Source organism: Neomonachus schauinslandi, chromosome 15, assembly GCF_002201575.2.
Source record: "Neomonachus schauinslandi chromosome 15, ASM220157v2, whole genome shotgun sequence".
Lineage (NCBI taxonomy): Eukaryota > Metazoa > Chordata > Mammalia > Carnivora > Phocidae > Neomonachus > Neomonachus schauinslandi.
Window position 1 is genome coordinate 40,777,321 of NC_058417.1, and position 19,304 is coordinate 40,796,624.

Genomic DNA, 19,304 nt, shown 5'->3' on the forward strand with positions numbered 1-19,304 from the left:
CAACCTAATTTTTTTAAAGCTTATTTGAGAGAGAGCGAGCGCTAGTGGGGGGGAGGGGCAGAGGGAGAAGGAGAGAAGCAGACTCCCCGATGAGCGGGGAGCCCAACGTGGGGCTCGATCTCAAGATCCTGAGATCATGACCCGAGCTGAAACCAAGAGTCGGACGCTTAACCGACTGAGCCACCCAGGCACCCCATAAGTCGTTCTAATATAATTCTCACTATTTGTAAGGCAGGACAGTATTCTCCCAATTTTATAGCTGAGTAAACTGAAGTTAAACATCTGGTCCACGTTTATGTAATGGAAGAGCTGAGACTTGAACTCAAGTTGCCTGAATCCAAATCCTATGGTCTTTATATTCTATCATGTTATCTCATTGTATCATGCTGCTTCCAGATCTTTTGTTCCTCTCTCTTCTTTATCCACCACCTCGTTCCACCATCACTTTGGGAAAGAGAAGGTATTTCCCACATACCCACCAGAAATTCATGCTGCCAATGGACTAGGCCACAAGGACATGGGCAGACAGCCGCTGCTCTACCAAGTTCTTCATGAAACGTAAAGGCAATGTGTAGAGACAGAGACAAGCCCGCCAGCATCCCCTAGTCAGATACCTGGTAGTCACTGATATGATCTGCATTATTACTTAAGACAGTAAGGCTTGGGGGGGAGGCACACAGGACAAGGGAGGAGAGAAGGAAACAGTCAGCCTAGGTCTAAGTATATGCAAGAACAGAATGAAAAAGAGCCATAGATAGGTATCCATAAAAGTGCAGCCTCCTTTGTTATAAAAGTATGATCTGCAAAGCGTTCTTGAAGATTTCTAAGATGGGGGCACCTGGCTGGCTCAGTTGGTAGACCAAGCGATTCTTGGTCTCGGGGTTATAAATTCAAGCCCCACATTGGGTGTAGAGATTATTTAAAATCTTAAAAAAAAAAAAGTTTCCTAAGGTGTTCTGCATTCATTCATTCTTGAATGCCTGCCAATTGCCTGGGCCAGGCTAGATACTAAGGAAAGAGATCAATAAAACATACCCCCTGTCCTCAAGGAAGACACAGTCTAACTAAGGAGATACCAAACCAACTGGAAATTTGCGTAGCTTGTTAAAAATTGCTGGGTCCCATCTCAGAGATTCTTATTCAGTAGTTCTGGGGTGAGGCCTGAAAATTTGCAATCCTAACAAGTTCCCAGGTTATGCTGATGCAGCTGGTCTGGGGACCACACTTTGAGAACCACTGATCCAAACCAAATATGTTCTTTTTTTTTTTTTTTAAGATTTTATTTATTTATTTGAGAGACAAGCTTAGGGGGTTGGGGAGCAGAGGGAGAGGAAGAAAGAATCCCAAACAGTCTCCACGCTGACGCAGGGCTTGATCTCACAACCCCAAGATTATGACCTGAGCTGAAATCAAGAGTCGGACGCCCAACCGACTGAGCCACCCAGGCGCCTGCAAACCAAATACATTCTATAATAAAGATAAATAGGGATTGGATTGCTGAGGGAGCACAGCAGGAAGAGATTGGTTCTGCCCAGTAGAACTCTGGATAGGATTTGGACAGGTTTTTGCCTGGCTGCAGTGGAGGAGAATAAAGACACATGGAACCACCTGAGTAAAGACCCCAGGGCTCAGAAGAGGTTGGATATTTGAGTAGTTGGGGGATGGGGAGGGCAGTATGTGAGGGTGTGAAGGAATTTAGGCTGTAGGAAAGGAGAGGTGAGTTCAAACTTTGGTATAGAGAGCCAACGAAGGATTTCAAGCACATAAATGGTGGATTTAAGAGTTGTGTTGAGGGAAGCTTCCCAAAATAAGCTCTATAGATCATATGGCTCCACTCCAGACTGGAATTGTTATCTCCTAGGTTGGAAATCCATCTTTCATAAACATAGCAAGCAATTCTGACCCACACAAAAGTTTGAGGAGGAGAAGAAAAAGATCTGAGGCTGGATAGATTAGGGGGCAAGTGGAAAAGGACAGAAAAGATTTAAAACACAAGGAAAAATTCACAGGATTTAGTACTAATTTGATTTGGAGAGTGTCTGTGAGAAGAGTCTATGGCAATTACGAGATTTGAGGATCTGGTTTATATTTTCCAAGAGAGATACAGCAAAAGAGGCAGCAGCAGATAAGGAGGCTGGGAGCAGAGCACAGAGGTGGAAATGGGCAGGTTGGCATGGTGTAGTGGGAAGAGCACTGGGTTGGGAATGAGAACTTTCTCTTCTTCACCATCTTTGTGACTTCGCTGCTCTGGAACTGTCCTCTCAGAGGCCAGAGTAGATATCTCTGAGGTCCCTTCCAACTCTAAAATGTCATATTCCAAATTAAAACAAAAGATTTTTTAAAAGATTTTATTTATTTATTTGACAGAGAGAGACACAGCGAGAGGGAGAACACAAGCAGGGGGAGCGGGAGAGGGAGAAGCAGTCTCCCCACGGAGCAGGGAGCCCGATGCGGGGCTCGATCCCAGGACCCCGGGATCATGACCCGAGCCGAAGGCAGACGCTTAACAACTGAGCCACCCAGGCGCCCCAAAACAAAAGATTTTAATTGAAAAGAAATATAAGTACATAATTACTGTGATAAACCATTGGAATGGGGTCGTGAGGGCTGCAGGGAAAATTGGTCCCTGGAGAGCCTTAAGAGAATCGATGAAACCCTGATTGTTCCCACATCTTGCCCAAGACCAATCCTGTAGATTCTTCAATGTTCAGATAAGCAAAAACTGTAAGATGGTTTCCTTTCTCTTGAACTCAGAAGACAGCTAAAGAGGAGGCGCCTGGGTGGCTCAGTCATTAAGCGTCTGCCTTCGGCTCAGGTCATGATCCCAGGGTCCTGGGATGGAGCCCTGCGCCGGGCTCCGTGGGAAGCCTGCTTCTCCCTCTCCCACTCCCCCTGCTTGTGTTCTCTCTCTCGCTGTGTCTCTCTCTGTCAAATAAATAAATAAAATCTTTAAAAAAAAAAAAAAAAGACAGCTAAAGAACCATCTAAAAACACTCTTCCAGGTATGCCTGGCTGGTTCAGTAGGTAGAGCATGTGACTCTTGATCTCAAGGTCCTCTGTTCAAGTCCCACCTTGGGCATGGAGCCTACTTAATAATAATAAAATAAAAACACTCTTCTAGTAAGTGATGGGAAATAACTCAGTTTGAGAACCAACTAGACCTAGGTTCAAACCTAGATTTGAATCTCATCTATGCTACTGATCAAGGTCAACCTCGGATAGGTACCTTATCCTCTTTGAATCTCAATTTCCTCATGTCTAGATGGGAAGAAGATACCCAAGATGCAGAGTTGTGAGAATTAAATAGGCTGTCGACTTACCTAAAAAGCCTAGCACAAAATAGGTGCTCAGTGATTATCACCATCGTCACTGCTTATTCTAGCCGGTAATGGGTGTGACATCACTAGACTCTAAATATTGGGGGTAAGCACCCTTGACCGATTGATCTTCATCTCTCCCTCCTTACGCCTAACAGTGCACACTAAGAGAAGTCCTATTTTGCTGATTCTTGCAAGGCATAAACGTCAATTTCGAACTGTGTCCCCTCCTAGCGCCCGAGAAAGGAACTACAACCAAGGATGGGGCAGAGCAGCGGAGTCAAAAATCTGCGCGCTTTGCAGCCTTCCTCGCCCTTCCAACCTATGCGGGAGAAGGGGACTCCTTTGCTCTTCCCAACAGCTGAAGCTACTAATAAAGTTTGATTTGAATACATGAGCGCCCAGGGCCTGCTCTCCCCGCCAGAGCTTCTTCCGCCCACAACGGATTTCGAGAGGCGGGGCAAGCTTGAGGGGCGGGACCGGAAGTGAGATCAACACTCCCCGGGGTGAAAGGTTAGCGGAAGTGTCCTTTCTTCCTTTCTGCTGTAGGCTCCAGTGGCTGGTGTCGGTGAGTAGCGACTTGGTTAGGGTGTTCCAATCCGCCGCCATCCGCGGCCCGGGGGTCTAGTTGCGGGGCGGCGCCGGGCGCTTTCCACTGCTCGGTCTCCGGCGGCTTCGTAGCGCTCCTGTCCTGCGAGCAGGGCCCGCGGACGGCCTGGGCCGAGACGGCAGGGAGCGCATCCTCGGTTTCCGGGCCCACGGCCTCGGCTTGCGCGTTTCTGATCGGCCCCTTCTCCGTCCTCTGCAGAGATGGGCAAGTTCATGAAACCCGGGAAGGTGGTGCTGGTCCTGGCCGGACGCTACTCCGGACGCAAAGCGGTCATCGTGAAGGTACCAGCCTCGCGAGCCTCTGCTGCGCCCTTGCATCTCGGGAACTGGGCGGTTTCGGAGGGCCTGCAGGCTCGGAGTTCAAGAGCTAGCTTGGGGGGCATTCGCCGAGCATTGCGGGTGGGGTCAGTGCGGGAGGGCTTTTGAGAGAGGACGGTGCAAAGTAAAAACAGATGAGAGTGGAATTGGGCGCCTAACACATAACGCGTCCTCTACCGAGGAGGTTTTAAAAAATAATAGTGGCCAGCGTTTATCGCGCGCTCGCTTGGTGTCTGGCACCGCCGTGCAGGTGTTGTCACGTCCGGTTCTTGAAGTCACCGTAGGGGATTCCTTTCTAGTGCTAACGTGTATGGACGTTAAGTAATTCCACTGAGGTAAAAACGGTTAAGTGCTGCGGCCTGGAGTCTGTAAAAAGAGGAGAACTCGTTTCCCGTCCAAATGCTCACTTAGCACGTTCTAGCCCTTCACCTTTGGCCTTCTACCTAGGTTTTGTAGCCTCTGGTGAGAGCTTCCTAAGCTCTGGCCACACACCTGCTTCTGGCTGTGGTGGGGCCGCGGGACACCCTTTGTTGCCCTGACCCCCCTCAATCTGAGACTGGTTTCTGGAGCTAGACCACCAGTTTTGGAGTCCTGCTATTCCTCACTAGCAGTGCAATCGTAGGGGAAGTTAAGAGGCCTAGAGTGCTGAGCACCAGTGCTTGATACAAAGCAAGCACTCCATCGATGTTGATATCGTTCCTTTTAGATCTCTTCCCTCCCAGGAACCTTTCCAGATTCTTGTGGGAATGAATACAACCCTTCCCTATTACTCTTTGTGCGATCTAGCATAGCACTCAAGAGGGTCTGCCTTGCCTGGTTTTTCCCATAGTGGGTCTCAGACCTGGCAGTGGGGGTGTTCCTTTTATGCATGCCCTACATCTATCTAGCACAGGGCCTAAATAGGCCCTCAGTCAATGACATGTGATTCTTGCTCGTTCAGAACATTGATGATGGCACCTCAGACCGTCCCTACAGCCATGCTCTGGTGGCTGGAATTGACCGCTATCCCCGCAAAGTGACAGCTGCCATGGGCAAGAAGAAAATCGCCAAGAGGTCAAAGATCAAGTCTTTTGTGAAAGTTTATAATTACAATCACCTCATGCCCACAAGGTGAGCATTTTAAGAATGGCAGTGAGGATTCCTGGGTGGCTCAGTCGGTTAAGTGTCTGCCTTCAGCTCAGGTCATGATCTCACGGTCCTGGGATCAAGTCCCACATCTGGTTCCTTGCTCAGCAGGGAGTCTCCTTTTACCTCTCACTCTCCCTCTTTGTGCTCGCGTGCATGCGTGCGCTCTCTCTCGCTCTCTCAAATTTTTTTTTTAAAAGGAATGGGAATGAAAGGGATTTTCTTTTCATCCCTTTCTGCCCTGCTGAATAAGGCAACCTTGCAGCTATTCTAGTGTGTCACTTACAAAGTGGTGGTGGTTTCCTGTGTTGCCTCTTTGGTCCAACATGGAGCTGTGTTCTACCATTTTCTGTGGTGACTTCCCTGAGTTGGCCAAGCAGGATGGAAAATCTCTTCCAAGCTTGCTCTTTATCTGTCTCCTCACCTGAAAATTCTCCAAGTGTTGGGTAAAGATCGTTTCATTTGTTTGCATTCAGAGTAAACACGGGCACGGGATCTGGTCTGCTCTCTGCCACTCTTCCACTTTCCAGGATAGTTGTTGAAGGCTTTCCAAAATGGTAGATAAAGGCAGCAAGCCTACCCCCCACCAACGAATTCCCCTGGGCTGCCATGCCTTTTAGTTCCTGGCCTTCCACAGTGTTGTGCGCCATGCACACTATCTTGGTGCATAGGTTGTACAGAAATACAATGGTTGAGAGTCCCGAATGATGACTGGCAAAACCCAGCAGCGTGTGCCTTACAGTTTGCCGCCGGGCGCTGCATGTTGACTCCCAAAGGTGTCTTAAAAGAGCAGAGCTGTTTCTCAGGTGCCGGGAAGCAGTGAGACCTCAGCAGCCGCCCAGCTTCTGCACTGTCCACAATGAGGCTGCCCCCGCCCAGGCACCACTTGAACAACACTAAATAAAATGGCTCCAAATAGAAAGCTAGCCAACCACCATGATGATAGTGAAGGAGATGTGATAAAGTAACAGTCCTTAGCTAGAAAAATAGTCACTGTGGAAAGTCGAGAATGAAATGTGAAGTATTTCCATGGTTTGGGTCCACGTAAAGGAGTCCTTTTAAATTGGGAATGTCCAAAGAATATTACGGGGACTTTGGCACAGCTTCTGTGGATTGCTCCTATGGAGACAGACCCTGACACCCCAGTGTCACACCCAGGAGTCCTTGGGCTGTGTGAAGGGCCGTGGCAGCGTGTGGGCTGATCTTACGTCCCCACCGTTGTTCCCAGGTACTCTGTGGATATCCCCTTGGACAAGACTGTTGTGAACAAGGATGTCTTCAGAGACCCTGCTCTTAAACGAAAGGCCCGACGAGAGGCCAAGGTCAAGTTCGAGGAGAGGTAAGTAGACTTTGGTGGTGGCCCTATTCTCCATGAAGGGAATTTGGTTTCACTGTTCTTCTCAATGGTGTCCTTTTTTGCCTTTAGGTACAAGACCGGCAAGAACAAGTGGTTCTTCCAGAAGCTGCGGTTTTAGATTTGTTTGGTTTCAGTCATTAAAAATACCAAAAAAAAAAAAAAAAATCGCTGTCTTCCTGTGGCATGTATTATTAGACTGGGAAGGAAGAACATTCATATGATGAGACATTGGGTGATGGGTGAGAGGCTGTGGGAGAATATATGAAATAATGCGTTTGTGAGACTTAGACTACTTCCGTCCTCAGCCGAGCATCCTTTCATCATTTGGACGCCCTGGTTGGGCAAGGTGTGATCTGAACTGTTTCCCAAAAAAAGGAGTACTTCTGACATTCACAGGTGCAGAGTAGAATCTGGGCCACTCTGCTCCCCCTGTCCCCCATTGGGAACACCCACAGGCCCCGCTCCGTGGGCACTGGCTACTTTGGATCGAGAGCCACCAATCTGAGGATCTCAGACCAACCTCAAAGTGCCATAGTCCCACTGAGATTTAGTAGGTCAGAATTTCTGGGAAGTTACCCACTGATATGGGTACTGCCCTGATGAGGCCCGCCCTGGAGAGCTGCTCCCGATGACGGGTGGGGGCTGAGGAAGGCCTGAGCCCCAGAAGAGCCATTCCTAGTGAGATCGGAAGAGGTCCCCAAGTGGCCTGGCTAGCAGAGACCTGCAAGAAAAGGTGTGATTCACGGGGCACTTGGGTGGCTCAGTCGTTAAGCGTCTGCCTTCGGCTCAGGTCATGATCCCAGGGTCCTGGGATCCAGCCCCGCATCGGGCTCCCTGCTCAGGCGGGAAGCCTGCTTCTACCTCTCCCACTCCCCCTGCTTGTGTTCCCTCTCTCGCTGTGTCTGTCTCTCAAATCTTTTTATTTTTTTTTAAGATTTTTATTTATTTATTTGACAGAGGCACAGCGAGAGAGGGAACACAAGCAAGGGAAGTGGGAGAGGGAGAAGCAGGCTTCCCGCTGAGCAAAGAGCCTGGTGCGGGGCTCGATCCCAGGACCCCGGGACCATGACCTGAGCCAAAGGCAGACACTTAACGACTGAGCCACCCAGGCGCCCCCTCAGATCTTTTTTAAAAAATAAAAGGTGTGATTCAAGGGTCTTGGGTACAGTTGTGTCACCAACTGTTGCAGGAAAGGTATTTGGCCCATCTGGTGTTTTACCTTTTCATTGGATACCTGTGACCCTGCTCTACTGGTGAAATAGGCACTCTGTGCAGCTGAGCTGGTTCTAAGTCCCTAGATGGAAGTAGGAGTCAAACAGGTGTATTCCCCAAGCACTGCGCTTGGCATACATCCACCTGGAATGTGGGGGAAGGGCTAGGTCTGAATTACTCGAAGAATCCTGGACTGGATATTAGGAAAACAAACCTATTGTGCACCGTGTCCTATGTGTTTTTGTTTGATTCCTCACCCTTAAGTATTGGGCATCTCTTGAGACAGACTCCTAAGTAGCTTGCCTACTCAGTCACAAATGGAAGTAAATTTAAACCCTCTGCCTAGAAACTGACAAGTTCTCTCCACTCTACCTCAAGGCCCAAATTCAAATACTGTTCCAGCCAGGTTTGAATACATGCTTGACTTCTATCAGTATGACTTTGAGCAAGGTTCTATACTTCACTGCCTCAGACGTTTAGAATTTCATCTGTAAAATGGCAAAAGCAACTTTGTGGGGTTGTTTGGAAGACTGAGTTAACTCATGTGAAGCAGATCCAGTATTGGGCACAGAAGAGCTCTCCACAAATGGTTGGCTATTAGCATGGCTTTGTGAACTTGGAGAGGCCTTATCCTGGTTGCATTTCTCATTCAATCTTAGTCTGCCTGTGCCCGTCATCTTTCTAGGCTCCAGGGAAATTTTTTTTTTTTTTTAAAGATTTTATTTATTTGACAGAGACAGCGAGAGAGGGAACAAAAGCAGGGGGAGTGGGAGAGGGAGAAGCAGGCTTCCCGCGGAGCAGGGAGCCCAATGCGGGGCTCGATCCCAGGACCCTGGGATCATGACCTGAGCCGAAGGCAGACGCTTAACCACTGAGCCACCCAGTGCCCCTCCAGGGAAACATCTTTAACAGCAGACAAAATTCTACCAACGGGCTTGTACTGGGATTAATAGGCTGGGAATCAGTGGTTGATTGGGGCCCATATTCTGTTCGCTGTTACTTGTGGGTGGCTTCCCCTCAGGCCTCCAGTCAGCGAAGTCAACTTCCAAGCCCAGAAGGGCTCCTCCCAGGGGCGGGGAAACCACAGCCAGGGTTTTGCTGAAATGAAAGTGGAAGTGTATCTTAGACCCAGCTTGGAGAGGACAAAGACACCTCGGAAGGTAGAAGCAAGAGTTTAGTTATAGGGGACACTGTCACTTTGTGCCCAGCTCTGAAGCCTCAGCTCTTGTCAACCGGACCCCAGGCCCATGTCAGTGATGTATGGTGATGCCGTAAGTGAGGAGAGTGTTGGGGGATGGGAGAGAAGCAGAGGAGCATTCCTCTTGGCTGGGCATCTGCAGTTATCTCAGGGTCTGGTGGCCAAGCCTCTCTGCCGTCTCTTAGACCAGCTAAACTGGGGAGAAGCAAACGGCTGGGATTAGCTCTCCCCTAACCCATTGCCTCAGAGACAATTTTGTAACCTTCACCTCAAGAGCTCATGAATTCCTTGTGTGAATGCGTTTTTCCAAGAGAATTCAGTTCTCACTAGATACTTAAAGGGTTCTGTGACCCAAAAAGTGTAAGACTCGTTCACACCTTTATCTCCTGAGATCTTGCCCAACAAACTTTCCCTCCTTATATTTCACCCTAGAGTTGAAATGGATAGTTCCTCGCCTTATAGTTCATTTGAACTGAACGCTGGGCCCTCTTCCGGGTCACAGGAAGACCTGTTCCTCCTCCAAGAGCTTACCTAACCCCTGCATGCTGTAGTCTTCCCCTTCCTAACCTGTGAATGCCCCAACTCCTGCTAGACTAAGACTGGCCACCTGTCTAGCCTGTTGGCCCTTGATCCCTAGACATACCAGCACTGTGCCTGCAGTAGGCACTCAATAAACAGCTGTGGAATGAATGAATCTCCTCCCCTCTCCAGCTTCTTCAGTCTTTCCCTCCCTGCTACTCCCCCATCTCATAAATACACAAATGTCTTGCTTGGGAATTTTTCATTCGTCCCACAAATGTAAGAAAGATACAGGCTCAGGGCGCCCGGCTGGCTCAGTTGTTGGAACCGAGTGACTCCTGATCTTGGGGCTGTGAGTTCAAGCCCCACAATGGGTGTAGAGATTACTTAAAAAAAAAAAAATTAGGGACACCTGGGTGGCTCATTTGGTTAAGCATCTGCCTTCGGCTCAGGTCATGATCCCGGGTCCTGAGACTGAGTCCCGCATCGGGCTCCCTGCTCCGCAGGAAGCCTGCTTCTCCCTCTATCTGCTTGCTGCTCCCCCTGCTTTCTCTCTCTGTCTCTGACAAATAAATAAATAAAATCTTTTAAAAAAAATTAAAATTAAAGCAGATAATCCATAAATCCATACAATAAAAACTTAGCACACTGCTTGGCACCTACTAAGCATACAATATGTGTTATTATTAATGTTACTGCCAAACTTTCAGAACCCCAGTTTCCCAAGATTATCTTGATTCACCCCCATCTTCTACCTCTGCCAAAACTACTCCCTTAAACGGCCTTTACATATTGAAAGGTGGGTTCAGGAAACTCTTTTCTTTTAATCACCCTAAATTCATTATTGAGAGATAACCTCTATTAATAACATTTTGGGGGATGCCTGGGTGGCTCAGTCTGTTGAGGGTCCTGGGATTGAGTCCCTCGTAGGGCTCCTTGCTCAGCGGGGAGCCTGCTTCTCCCTCTGCCTGCCACTCTCCCTGCTTGTTCATGCTCTCTCTCTCTGACAAAATCTTTTTTAAAAAATAATATTTTGGTGTCTATCTTCCCAGAGTTTCTTAGCCTTTTTATTTTTTTCTAAGATTTTATATTTTTTTTAAAGTAATCTCTACACCCAATGTGGGGCTCCAACTCATGACCCCAGATCAAGATTCACACGCTCTTCCAAGACCGAACCAGTCAGGCACCCCCATGCGTTTTTATGTGTTAATAAAGATCCTTATGAAAAAAATAAATAAATAAAGATCCTTATGAAATAAAACTTTTTAAATCAACAGAATAGAGATCCTATTTTCTATACAGTTTTGTATCTTGCTTTTTTGGCTTATTGTGAGCATTTTTTCATATCGTTAAATGTTCTTCTATGTCTTTGAATTGCTACATGATATATTTATTTAGCTATTCCCCTATTTTTTTAAATATTTTATTTATTTATTTATTTGACAGAGAAAGAGAGCACAAGCAGGGGGAACAGCAGGCAGAGGAAGAAGCAGGCTCCCCACTGAGCAGGGAGCCCGATGGGCTCCAGCCCAGGACCCAGGGATCACGACCTGAGCTGAAGGCAGACGCTCAACCACTGAGCCACCCAGACGCCTCTAGCTATTCCTCTATTGTTGGATATGTAGATTTCTTTTTGTCTGTTTTGTTGTTTTGTTTTTATTTTATTTATTTATTTTTTTTTTAAAGATTTTATTTATATATTTGACAGAGAGAGACACAGTGAGAGAGGGAACGGTGCAGGGGGAGTGGGAGAGGGAGAAGCAGGCTGCCCACCAAGCAGGGAGCCCGATGCGGGGCTCGATCCCAGGACCCTGGGATCATGACCTGAGCCGAAGGCAGACGCTTAACAACTGAGCCACCCAGGCGCCCCTGTTTTGTTTTTATTTTATTGTTTTGCTTTTGTTTGCTTTTTTTTAAGATTTTATTTATTTATTTATTTATTTATTTATTTGTCAGAGAGAGAGATTGAGAGAGAGGGAACACAAGCAGGGGGAGTGGGAGAAGCAGGCTTCCCGTGGAGCAGGGAGCCCGATGCGGGGCTCGATCCCAGGACCCTGGGATCATGACCTGAGCCGAAGGCAGACGCTTAACTGACTGAGCCACCCAAGCCTCCCTGTTCTGTTTTGTTTTTAATGTAAACTCTACACCCAGTGTGGAGCTCGAACTCAGACCCTGAGATCCAGAGTCACATGCTCTACCGTCCAAGCCACCCAGGCACCCCTCTCTTTGTTTTAAATAAAGCCACAATAATAATCTTTGTACATGAACTTCTGGCCATTTCCTTATAAGTAGGACTGTTTTTTTGTCGCTCAGTCTCAGTGGTCATTCTCATTCCTCATCTTCGTTGGCCTGTTAGCAGCGTTTGGCACAGACGCTGGCTTCTCCTCCTTGAAACCCTTCTTCACACTCCTGTTCTCCCTCTAGGTTCACTGACCCCCTCCTCTGCATCCTCCTTGGCTGGTGCTTCTCTGTTCCCCTGACCTCTTAGTGGTGGGTGCCCCCAGAAATCAGCCCTTGGACCTCTCTATGTCTGCACCTCCCTCCCTGTTGCTCTCATGTAGTTGTGAGACTTTCTTGTGATCTTACTTAGTTTTGTGACTCTACCTCCCCCACATGAATAATCCCCAAACGTATACTTCCGGCCTGGACATCTTGCCTGAATACTAGATCCCTAGAGGCAACTGCTACCCTCTGTCTCCACTGACATGTCAAATAGGCACTTCGTATCTAATGTGTTCAAAATAAACCCTTCATTTTCTGCCCTAAATCTCTTCCACCCACAGCCTTCCCCATCTCAGAAAATGGCTCTCATTCCCTCCAGTTGCTCAGGCCAAAAAGCTTAGAGTCATCCCAGACTCCTCTCTTTATTCCACACTCTATTTCTGATCCATCGGCAACCTCAACCAATCTAGACTCCACTGCCCCTCACCACCTCCATTACTCCTGCCTGGTCCAAGCCACCAACATGGCTCTCCTGGACGCTGTAATGGCCTCCTTGGAGGTCTCCCTGCTTGTGCCCTTTCCCCACATCAGTCTAGTCACACAACAGCCAAGTCATCCTGTCTGTGGCTTCCCACCCCTCATTGTGTAAAAGGCCCTGCGTTGTCCCAACCCGTTTCCTCCTCTGTGACTTCCTCTCCAGCCCCTGTCCCCGCAATTCCTCTGCTCAGCTTCACTGGCTTTCTTGCTATTCCTCAGATCCGTCTGACAAACTCCCATCTCAGGGCCTTTGCGCTTGCTGTCCTCTGCATAGAACTTTCCCCCACGTGCACACATGGCTTTGCTCCTGCATCTCCTTCAAGTAAATGATCCAGCATCATCTCAGCAAGGCCCGCTCCGATCACCCCATTTAAAATGTACTCCAACATTCTCTATCCTCCCCCTGCTTGGTTTTTGTCCACAACACTAACCCCACTAGCATACTGTAGATTTTATTTATTCTGTTTATTGTCTGGCTCATCCTCTAGAATATAAACTCCACAAGGAGGTTTTGTGTGTTTTGTTCACCACTATGTTTCCAGAGCCTAGAGCTGTGCCTGGCACTTGGTAGAAGCTCAGTAGCTAATTGTTGAATGAGTGAATGAGAAAGCAGATGAGCGCTTCTTATAGCCTCCTTCCCTTGAAGCCCTGCTTCATTGCTCCTCCTCCTCTGTGTCTCTGACAGTCCCCAGTCCAGGCCCTGGCACCGCCTTATCTTTGGCCAGGCCTTTTTTTTTTTTCTCTGCCATTCCTTTTGTCTCCCCTGACCCCTGACTAGGTATCCTCAAAGATTACTTTTTTTTTTTAAGATTTTTTTTTTTAATTTATTTATTTGACAGAGAGATAGCACAAGTAGGCAGAGCGGCAGGCAGAGGGAAAGGGAGAAGCAGGCTCTCTGCCGAGCAGGGAGCCCAATGCGGGGCTCGATCCCAGGACCCTGGGATCATGACCCGAGCCAAAGGCAGCTGCTTAACCGACTGAGCCACCCAGGTGCCCCAAAGATTACATTTTTTAAGGCTCTGTCCATCAAAGTGTTCTTCCTTCTTTTTGGCTTCTTCCATCACCACATGCTGTTCCAACCCAGAGTCCTTTCCACCAAGTCCTGTCCCTGACCCCATGTGTCTTCAATAGCCTTGGGTTTGACTTACTTTGGCCCACTAATTAACCCTGAGAAACTTCAGGTTCCTCAGCTATAAAATGAGGATTCATAGGGGTGCCTGAGTGGCTTAGCTGGTTAAGCATCCGACTCTTGATTTTGGCCCAGGTCATGATCTCAGGATTGTGGGATCAAGTCCCACAAGGGTCTCCATGCTCAGCACAGAGTCTGCTTGAGATTCTCTCTCTTCCTCTCCCCCTGTCCCTCCCCCGGCTCACACACTCGCCCTGTCTCTCAAATAAATAAATCTTTTTAAAAAATAAAATGAGGATTGATACAATAGAAAGCATTCAACATAGCATGCATTATGTGCCAGGCACCGTTGTTTCCAACAAAATTATATGTAGGTGGAAATTGCTATTATGCCCATTTTACAGATGAGGAAACCAAGGCACAGAGTTCAGTAACTTGCTCATTGTCTTGCAGGACTAAGAGGAGCTGGATGTAAGCTCCAGAGGTTTGGTCCCAGAGTTTGTGCTTTTAACTGTTAAGCTGAACTGCCTCCAATACCCCTATGATGAACATAGATAGCATGAGATTTTATCTTCTGGGGTGGCTAGGTTGTAAAGTTGGCAAATAAAGCAGAAGCATGTAGGTAGTCAAAATTAACCTTAAATCATTAACTCACCCCTAGAGTATCTAGAATTTACAGTCTGTCAATGAGCTCCGCGGGGAAAGGATTGCAATTTTTTTTTTTTCAGCAGAGTGGCAGATGCAAACTGGCTTGCATTTAGGAGACCATGTTTTCATGTATGTGTAGTCAAATTCATGTAAGTGACTACGATCAGCCTGTGTTGTCCTTCAGAGGGTCCTATAAGAGAGAAGTTTCAGCGGGGAGCTCGAGACAGGGGGCAGTTTTATGATACTTAAATGGAGATGGGGTCCAACTGTGCCCAGCACCTAGCAGGCCCCCAATAACCACTGGCTCATTTCCTTGCCTGTTGGGTCCCTGGCTTTCTACCAAACTCTTGACACCCAGGTCTACAATCTTGGCATCATCTCTCCAGTTTGTCCCCTCTGTCTCCTTAATATAAATATCCACAGAGTCCTGGCGCTTTCCTCATGAAATGTGCTTACCCGCGCATGTCTACTGCCAGAGGCCCAGCTCAGCTCCTGCCATGTCAGTGGGAATTAGAACCTCAGAGTCTCACTCCTTCATCAGTGGGATGAACCCCGCTGCTTGGGTTCATCCTGCCATGGCTTGCAAAGCTGCTTCTTAAACACTGTGCCCAGCACCTCACCCCCCCCCATCAGAAATCTTCACTAGTTCCCCATCTCCTACTGATATCGGGTCTGAACTCCCCTGCTTGAATGGTTCTTTTTAAAACTCTATATTTGGGGCGCCTGGGTGGCTTAGTCGTTAAGCATCTGCCTTTGGCTCAGGTCATGATCCCAGGGTCCTGGGATCGAGCCCCGCATTGGGCTCCCTGCTCAGCGGGAAGCCTGCTTCTCCCTCTCCCACTCTCCCTGCTTGTGTTCCCTCTCTCGCTGTCTCTCTCTCTGTCAAATAAATAAAATCTTTAAAAAAAAAGAAAACTCTATATTTGTTGGGGTGCCTGGGTGGCTCGGTTGAGCGACCGAGTTTTGATTTTGGCTCAGGTCATGACCTCAGGGTCATGAGATCGAGCCCCACGTTGGGCTCCACACACAGTGCAGAGCCTGCTTGAGATTCTTTCCCCCTCCCTCTCCCTCCCACTCTGCCCCTCCCCCTTCTCATGCTTGCTCTCACTCTCTCTCTCACATAAATAAAATACAATCTTTTTTTAAAAATGGGAAGGTATAGGATACTGGAACCACATTCCCACGTGAGAACATCTTGGTTGGAGCTGAGAAGAGGCTTCCACTTTAGTGGGGACATGCTCTCTCCAGTCTGTGAGTCCCTAGCATTCCCTATCATCTACAGTGACTCCTGGACTCATTGATGTCATCTAACCAGGCCTTAAAGGCACCTTATTTGTAGAAATATAAAGAACTGGGTACCTTTCTCACTACTCATAAACCAGCATTATTTGGTCAAGCCCTGGCTTTCCTCTGCTTAAAAACAGAGTGAACTCACACTGAATGTCTTCGGTGCCCTCTGTAATATGCTCCCATTCTGTCATTCATTCACTGCAGTCATTCATTCATTCAACACACATTGACTGAATGCCCGTTTTGTGCCAGGGACTCTGCTGAACACTGGGGACACAGAGATGACTAGGACAGAGTCCCGCCTTCCCAAGTGAGCTCACGCTTCTTTGAGCTGACCTTATTTATCAGGCTTCCCAACCACAGAGTGAACCCTGCCAGCTAACGTCTACTCCATCCCACAAACAAAGGTGCATTTATTCGTATCCCTGGTGTCATTCCCTTGCCCATGTTGTCACTCTCTGTCTCTGGACTTGCTCCAAATCATACCCAGCCTGAAAGGCCGCTTAGTACAGTGGAAAGAGTGGCAGTCAAGGGACAAGCTGGGAGATGTGGGGTAAACTGCTACCCCACTCTGGGCTTGACTTCTTTTTTGGGGGGGGGGGCTTGATTTCTTCACTGGAAAGCACAGATTAGCAGTCTGGAGCCAGCCTGCATAGTGCCGAATGACTTCGGGCAAGTCACTTAACCTCTCTGAGCTTTGGTTTCCTCATCTGTAAAATAAGATTAAGAGGGAATTTATCTCATAGGGTTGTTTCAAGAATGGAGTGATACAATCCATATCAAAAGCTTGGCACAGTGCCTGACACATAGTAAGTGCTTAATAAATGTTAGCTAAGGGCGCCTGAGTGGCTCAGTTGGTTATGCGACTGCCTTCGGCTCAGGTCATGATCCTGGAGTCCCGGGATCGAGTCCCACATCGGGCTCCTTGCTCGGCGGGGAGTCTGCTTCTCCCTCTGCCCTTCCCCCCTCTCATGCTCTCTCTCTAATAAATAAATAAATAAATCTTAAAAAAATAAAAAAAATAAAATAAATGTTAGCTAATAGTATGACATTTTGCCACTCTAAGCCCCCACTCCTTCTGAAGGCCTCCCTAGTGATGTTAAGTCCTATGGGACGACGGTCCCTCCTCCATACTCCCGATGTCCTCCACAGTCTGTCGTGTGAGGGTACATGCTGCCTTGGGTACCGTTTCCTCCAGACCCGAGGGCTGGCCTCTTGTCCCTGTGTCTCCCTGTGTCCGTGCCCAGCACCCCGCAGCAGGAGCTCAGTGTTTGTTAAAAGCAAGCTCTCCTGTAAAGAGCAGCTGTGGCTGCTGCCAGGGCCCCTCCTGCGCCCCCAGAGAGCGGCCAGGCCCCCCAGGGATGAGGTCAGCCAAATCCTGAGGAGAGCAGGCCAGGACCCGCCCGGAGCAGGGGAAAGGGGCTGGGCTGTCCTGGAGCTGAGCATCAGCTCTGCTGTGGGAGAGTCCACCACAGGGTCCCCTTCCCCTGGGCTCCCTCTCCGGGAAGGCAGGTGGATGTGTGCCCATTTCCCCCCTGCTCTAATAGACCGTCGGCGCCCTCCAGGAGGAGCAGGCCAGCCTGAAGAGCAGGCTGCAGGAGCTGCAGCGGCGGTGGAGGGAGCTCAGGGCCCTACCCTACGACCAGGTAAGCTGGCAGAGGGGTGTGGCCTGGCAGGAAGAACTAGAAGTCAGTTTCCCTCCTGGCTCTGCCGCTTCCTCGCTCTGTGACCTCGAGTATGTGACTTGAACTCTCTGGACCTGTTTTCTCATCTGTAAAGTGGAGCTACCAAACTTGCAGCACTGTGTGAGGACAAGCTAAGATCTTGGGTCTAAAGTGCCGGTATAGGCTTGACCTACATTCATCTGCTCCTTTTTTTTTCTTTTTTTTTAAAAGATTTTATTTATTTATTTATTTGAGAGAGAGAGAGAGTGAGAGAGCACAAGAGGGGGGAGCGGGGGAGGGAGGAGCAGACTCCCCGCTGAGCAGGGAGCCCGATGCGGGACTCGATCCTGGGACTCCAGGATCATGACCTGAGCCGAAGGCAGTCGCTTAACCAACTGAGCCACCCAGGCGCCCCATCTGCTCCTTTCAATAAATGTATTTGTCCCCGGCATCGAACACTTTCCTCCTGGGGGCCGGGGTGGGGCCTCTCCCACCCTTGAAGGCTGCATCAGCCTCCCTTCCCCCACCTCCAGGTCCCGTTCCAGGCACCTGCGGTCCCTCTGGTGTTCCGAGGACACACTCAGCAGGGCCAGGAAGCGCCCAAGTGGTTGGTTTCCAAAGTGCGGATCGGCTACCCTCTGTCTGGAGGCTCTGCTCTGGTCACCTTCGATGACCCCAAGGGTGAGTCCTCTGAGAGAGGCCCTGGGAGGGAGGCTGGGAGGCTTCCCGGCACCGACCATGCTCCCCCCACCGCGGGGCCCCCCCCCTCCAGTGGCCCAGAGGGTGTTGCAACAAAAGGAGCATGAGATCCACATAGAGGAATGCCGGCTGCGGGTGCAAGTGCGGGCTCTGGAGCTGCCCGTGGTGACTACCATACAGGTGACAGCGCGGCAGGGTCCTGGGACACGCCGGGGCTGCGGTGCGCTTGGGCCCCAGGCAGCGGGGCCAGGCCTCCCCTTCTTGTCTGCCCCTAGGTGTCCACTCAGGTGAGCAGGCGCAGCGTGCTGGTCAGTGGGTTTCCTGCCGGGCTCAGGCTGGGTGAGGAGGAGCTGCTGGACAAGCTGGAGATCTTCTTTGGCAAGACCAGGAACGGGGGTGGTGATGTGGAGTCTCGGGAGCTGCTGCGAGGGGGCGTTGTGCTGGGTTTCACTAAGGACGCAGGTGAGGGCCCCGCCCACAAGACTGGGGCTGATTGAGGACTCAGGCCCCAGGAGAGCAGGGCGCTTGACGCTAGCAGTCCATCCCTCTCTCCCCCTCCAGTGGCCCAGTACCTGTGCCGGGTTGGCCAGTTCACAGTGCCACTGGGCGAGTGTAAGTGCCCTGTGAGAGTCTCCCCCTACCTCAGTGGAGAGATCCAGAAGGCCGAGGTAAGTGGGAAGGTTACTCGGGGGCTGGGCCAGGCGCCTGCCTGCCTGCCAGAAACTTGCCCAAGGATCAGAGTCCCCAAACCCCTCTGCCCTCCCCCTTGCCAGCCTCTCTGGCCTCCTCGCCCCTTCCCTACCCCCAGGGGTACCACCTGCCCCCAGTCCCTGACTCCCAGGAGCCTTTGCCCATCTCCTGGCTCCTTTTCCAGATCGCGTTCTGGCCGGTGCCCCAGTCAGTGCTGGTGCTCAACATTCCTGATGTCCTGGATGGCCCGGAGCTGCAGGACATCCTGGAGATCCACTTCCAGAAGCCCTCCCGTGGAGGTGGGGAGGTGGAGGCCCTGAGAGTCGTGCCCCCCGGACAGCGGGGCCTGGCGGTCTTCACCGCCACCTCGGGCTAAGAGCCTGCCCTCCTCGGCGCCTGCACCCATCTGCCAAGCCTCTCGAACGAGGCTGGAGCGGGGCGCACGGGTGCAAGAGATCGTGCGGGTCGACAGTGGCAGGGATTATGGGTTGTGAAATGCTGCCCAAGAACAATAAAAGTGGCGTGATCTTCTCATTTCATTTCGTAAAAG

General features: G+C 49.7%; 2 protein-coding genes across 2 annotated transcripts; both read left to right on the forward strand.

Moving 5' to 3' along the window:
• The first annotated feature begins 3,802 nt into the window (after positions 1-3,802).
• Positions 3,803-6,863, forward strand: RPL27 (ribosomal protein L27). Its single transcript, XM_021681661.2, has 5 exons — positions 3,803-3,885; positions 4,126-4,208; positions 5,185-5,354; positions 6,598-6,708; positions 6,796-6,863. The coding sequence occupies exons 2-5, from the start codon at positions 4,128-4,130 to the stop codon at positions 6,842-6,844; spliced, it is 411 nt and encodes a 136-aa protein (XP_021537336.1). The 5' UTR covers positions 3,803-3,885; positions 4,126-4,127; the 3' UTR covers positions 6,845-6,863.
• Positions 6,864-9,103: 2,240 nt separating this feature from the next.
• Positions 9,104-19,281, forward strand: IFI35 (interferon induced protein 35). The gene is made up of 7 exons (XM_044921670.1): positions 9,104-9,209; positions 17,249-17,347; positions 17,899-18,046; positions 18,138-18,244; positions 18,340-18,526; positions 18,626-18,732; positions 18,939-19,281. The coding sequence occupies exons 1-7, from the start codon at positions 9,186-9,188 to the stop codon at positions 19,128-19,130; spliced, it is 864 nt and encodes a 287-aa protein (XP_044777605.1). The 5' UTR covers positions 9,104-9,185; the 3' UTR covers positions 19,131-19,281.
• Positions 19,282-19,304: the final 23 nt, after the last annotated feature.

Bases quoted from the DNA above. Each gene is read 5' to 3' on its own strand.
- RPL27 (XM_021681661.2), top strand. From the start codon at position 4,128: ATGGGCAAGTTCATGAAACCCGGGAAGGTGGTGCTGGTCCTGGCCGGA. The intron at 4,209-5,184 runs GTACCAGCCTCG...TTGCTCGTTCAG, and splicing joins GCAAAGCGGTCATCGTGAAG to AACATTGATGATGGCACCTC. The intron at 6,709-6,795 runs GTAAGTAGACTT...TTTTGCCTTTAG, and splicing joins AAGGTCAAGTTCGAGGAGAG to GTACAAGACCGGCAAGAACA.
- IFI35 (XM_044921670.1), top strand. From the start codon at position 9,186: ATGTCAGTGATGTATGGTGATGCC. The intron at 9,210-17,248 runs GTAAGTGAGGAG...CTGCTCTAATAG, and splicing joins CAGTGATGTATGGTGATGCC to ACCGTCGGCGCCCTCCAGGA. The intron at 18,245-18,339 runs GTGACAGCGCGG...GTCTGCCCCTAG, and splicing joins CCGTGGTGACTACCATACAG to GTGTCCACTCAGGTGAGCAG.